Below are 4,261 nucleotides of genomic sequence, written 5' to 3' on the forward strand. Positions count from 1 at the left end.
GGCTACTCTTATAGTTTTTACTGTCTGAAAGTGACTAAAAAAGCCCTGGAGTCTGCCAACATTTTAACTAAGGTCAAGGAAGAGCAACTCAACAGAGCAGGTTTCAGGGGACAATGGTGGAAAAGAAAAAAACATATTCTCTACTTGTACTCTACTGGGTTCAATCCGTTAGACTGTCAATAAAAAGAAAGTAAATTACTTTTTTACCTCTCCACAGGAGGGCAGTATTCCAAAAGGCAAAATCATTCCCAGAATCAAAGTAGAGTTTGAGGTTGGATGAAACGGGAGTGGGGGTGGAGGGTGAATGATTCAATTGGCTGACACACAGAGGCCTGTACCTTTTTACTGAGATCAAAGTGGGTAGCAAGTGTTGCTATAGCCCAGAAAAGTCTGTTTCAGGAGGGAATCTTTCAAGGACAACTAAAATCAGGGACTGTAGCCACCAAATGATAAGAAGAAAAGATGCTCCAGAAACTCTTGGTGTTGGTCTTTTGGATTCAACTGGCATGTGAGTTTAAGAAGTTACCGATTACACGAGTAGAAAATCCTCCAAAGATGAAAAATCCTTGAAGGCAGGTTATTTTATGGTAAAGAGTAAAAGGAAGTGTTAGGAAGGAAAGAAGAAAGGGAGAGAGCAAGAGAGGACCAAGGGAGAAAATAATCATTTTGGGTTGGGAAGGAGGCCCTAACTCCCTTCCCTGCTGCATTCTGCTTTGTTTCTAAACAGGGGAGAGCACCCAGCAGCTGGAGCAGAATCCGCAGTTTCTACGTGTCCAGGAGGGAGGAAATGTCACCGTGCACTGCAGCTCCTCAAGCACCTTCACCTTCTTTCAGTGGTACAGACAGGAGCCCGAGGAAGGGCCTGTCCTCTTGATGACATTAACGAAACCTAAAGAAACGAAGGAGCAGAAGAGAATAAGGGCTCAATTTGGTGAGGCAAGAAAGGACAGCTCGCTGCCCATCACTGCAGCCCAGCCTGGGGATGTGGGCACCCACCTCTGTGCAGGGGCGCGGTGCTCCAGGGTCTCCTGCTGCCTGCACACAGACCCTGCTGCAGGCCCCCAGCCTTGGAGCTGCCTCAGTCCTCCAGCTCCACCTCACACATCTTTTCTCATGGAGGAGAACCGTTTCTGCTGCCTTTCCAGAACATTTCCCACATGTGCTAGAGGACAAGATTCATCTGCTCTAAGACAAGCTTCTGGAAATGAAACTCATCACTCAAGTGAGTAGGCTTCCCAGTGGTGAAGAATCTGCCTGCCAATGCAGGAGATGTAAGAGATCTTCTTATATCTTCTGGGTCTGGAAGATCCCCTAGAGTAGGAAATGGCAGCCCACTCCAGTATTCTTGCCTGGAGAGGATCCTGACAGGCAAAGAGTCAGACACGACTGAGCACATGGGCATGCATGCACTTAAGTGAGTAAAAATAAAGGTTTATAAAATATCATATACTAAAGCATATACATGGAATCTAGAAAGATGATACTGAGGATCCTACATGAATTACAGCAAAGGAGACGCAAACATAAAGAACAGACTTTGGGACTCAGTGGGAGAAGGAGAGGGTGGGATGATTTGAGAGAACAACACTGAAACATATACATTGCCATATGCAAAATAGACAGCCAGTAGGAGTTTGATGTATGACACAGGGACCCAAAGTTGATGCTCTGTAACAACCTGGAGGGATGAGGTGGGGACGGAGGTGGGACAGTGCTTAGAAGGGAGAGGACAGATGTATGCCTATGACTGATTCATGTTGAGGTATGGCAAAATCCAATATTTACAGCTTCTCAGGGTAGGCAGTAGGGGTGAGAAGAAAGTCAATATGGAGGATATCAGGCACAGTACATCCCAAAGACCATGGCAAGGAATGGTCAGTACAAGGAGACAGAAATGAATCATTTTGCAGCTTTATGCAGTTGATGAAGCTTCTTCATCCCCAGTTTGCTAAACCAGAGTGAAAGGCAGAAGTGCAGTAAAAATTAATTAGAAGAAGGAAGTTCCTACTTTTTGACAGAAAATGCCCCAAATGTACTCCAGTAATATCCAACTGTGTTCCCAAAGCAACATTCCCACTAGGTGGTTCTGAAGCCACTTAGGCATTAGCGGCAATAGCCTATATTTGCTCAGAATTTGCTTGGGGATTACAGTTTGCATAACAGACATCAATAGCTTCAAGTTTTCAAGGCCAGAAGAAACTGGAAGCTGACAGCTTCCTCCATCTGGCAAGTCCTTCACTGGCCCACTTTTATACCTGAAGCATTCCTGGTTGTTCTTAAAGCAAGATGATATAATATGAAGCACATAGGTTTTGAAGTCACAATGTGCCAGGTTTGAACCTAGGTCTTTGAATCCTGTCTTTGAGATTTTCTAATTCTGTGTCCTCGGCCAATTATTCATCCTCATCTAAGCTTCCTTGTAAATACAGGTTAATAAGAACACCTATCTTGCTTAGTTGCTATGAATTAAATGAGACAACATTTTAAAAATGATATGAAGTCTCAAGTGCAATATGTACTCAATAAATGCACCTATAAATGATATTGTTATTAATTTTTCTAAATAAATATTATTTATACTGTGAAATTTTAGCTGACTTCTCAAGGAGGAATAAGCTAACCTCTACCACATATTCTGAATTCTCATTTTAGTAGTCAGGGAGGCAGACACTGTGAGTTGCCTACGTAATCACCACTCTCTTCTGCTTCCTTCTTAACAGAGCTTTTAATTTTGATTTGCACAACTGTATCCCAACTTACAAAAAAAATAACCACTACATTTCACATCTTTTCTTACAATGAAGGGTCCCATATAGCATAGTTCTGACCAATGAGTCACACTCAGAAACATACTAGGGATTCTCTGTAATGTTTTTGCTCTTCTGGTACAGGCACCATAACTTCCTGTCCCCTTTCCAGTGATTTTCTTCCTGAAACATGGAAGTGATAACTCTACCATGAAGGAAAGCACAATCATAAACTCCCTCCCTAATCCCATGCCTGATCACCTTTTAGACACCAGGTCAAATCCCTCCCCCAGATTTGTTTGTGTAGGAAAATTTTTAATAAACAAGTTTTTGGTTGAATTTCTTTGCTACTTACAGCTAAACATAATCCTAACTGTAGTTGGATGACATAAAATGGCTTTGTGATTTTGTGTGCATGTGAAAGAATGATACGAATAAGTACTATATTTTTACAGAGGAGGGACCTGTATTTATGCTGATCATATGTACTTCTTGAAGAGTTAATGTTCCTATACATTTTTATTAAGAAAAAATTTATCTTCCATTTATTTTAAATTTTCTGTCAATCTCTTACACTCATGAGAGACTACGAAATTCAGCTTTTCATCCTAAGTCATAGATAATATAAATTTCCACACAAATATTAACAAATAATAACAGTAGTGTTTCATTTTTCTCACTGAGTCCAAATATTATTTATCTTTATTGCTTCATATTACCCCAGAAACATACTCAGAAGACACCCCCTTAAACAAATACATTCATTTTGAAGATTGCAAGGGCAAATATAAATTAAAAATAAGAAAAACACATTTCAATTCTGCCTCATATAAAAAGGGAAAGGCTTTGCTGCCTCCCTTTTCTTGGAGTATTTACTTTAGAAAATTTGTAATTATGAATTTTTTCTCTATCACTTTGAGATGTATGTAAACCTTTTAAAAAGCTAAATAAGTCTCTTGCCAGTTTTACAATCCAGAAATATTCGTCAAGCACCTGGGAGCCTTCTCTTTGAAATGGACTCATCAAGGAGGACATCCCCACCTCCCAGTGTCTGTGGAGGGTAGGAGTCTAACCTCGGCCGGCACCTTGCTCTAAGTTGTAAACTTTCCTCCTGTCAAAGAAACGAGCCATTGTCCCTTCAGGTAAAGGAAATCGGCAAGCACACGTGGCTACCCCAATGACCAGGTAAAGGTCAGAAGGACTCTTGGCAAATGGTGCTGTCAAGTCCTCTTACTTGAGAACTAGTTATTATTTATCTTGAGAAATGCATAAAATGGGTTGTATTTGTTTGGTTACATAAAGGGATAAAAAAATTTTGTCTTTGCAGTATCTTTAACGGATAGACCAGGAAAAACACTATATTCTAATTTAATGTTTATTCAATAATAAAACTGTTTCCTTTCTTTTTTTTACCCTTATGGAGAGGTGTTCTGGATTGGCAGGAAATTTTGGTTTTGTTTTCCCATGAAGATGGCCCATGTCTTTCCATAATCACTGCTCTTACCTGTAAAAGT

At 40.5% G+C, this 4,261-nt stretch overlaps 1 gene segment (V, D, J or C); it reads left to right on the forward strand.

The window, feature by feature from the left end:
* The first annotated feature begins 336 nt into the window (after positions 1–336).
* LOC133067071 (T cell receptor alpha variable 27-like) lies at positions 337–1,230 on the forward strand. The segment is given in 2 exon segments: positions 337–508; positions 728–1,230. Coding segments are annotated over 2 exon segments (549 nt in total).
* The last annotated feature ends 3,031 nt before the right edge of the window (positions 1,231–4,261 follow it).

The sequence above is a fragment of the Dama dama genome, chromosome 12, assembly GCF_033118175.1.
Source record: "Dama dama isolate Ldn47 chromosome 12, ASM3311817v1, whole genome shotgun sequence".
In the NCBI taxonomy this organism is placed as follows: domain Eukaryota; kingdom Metazoa; phylum Chordata; class Mammalia; order Artiodactyla; family Cervidae; genus Dama; species Dama dama.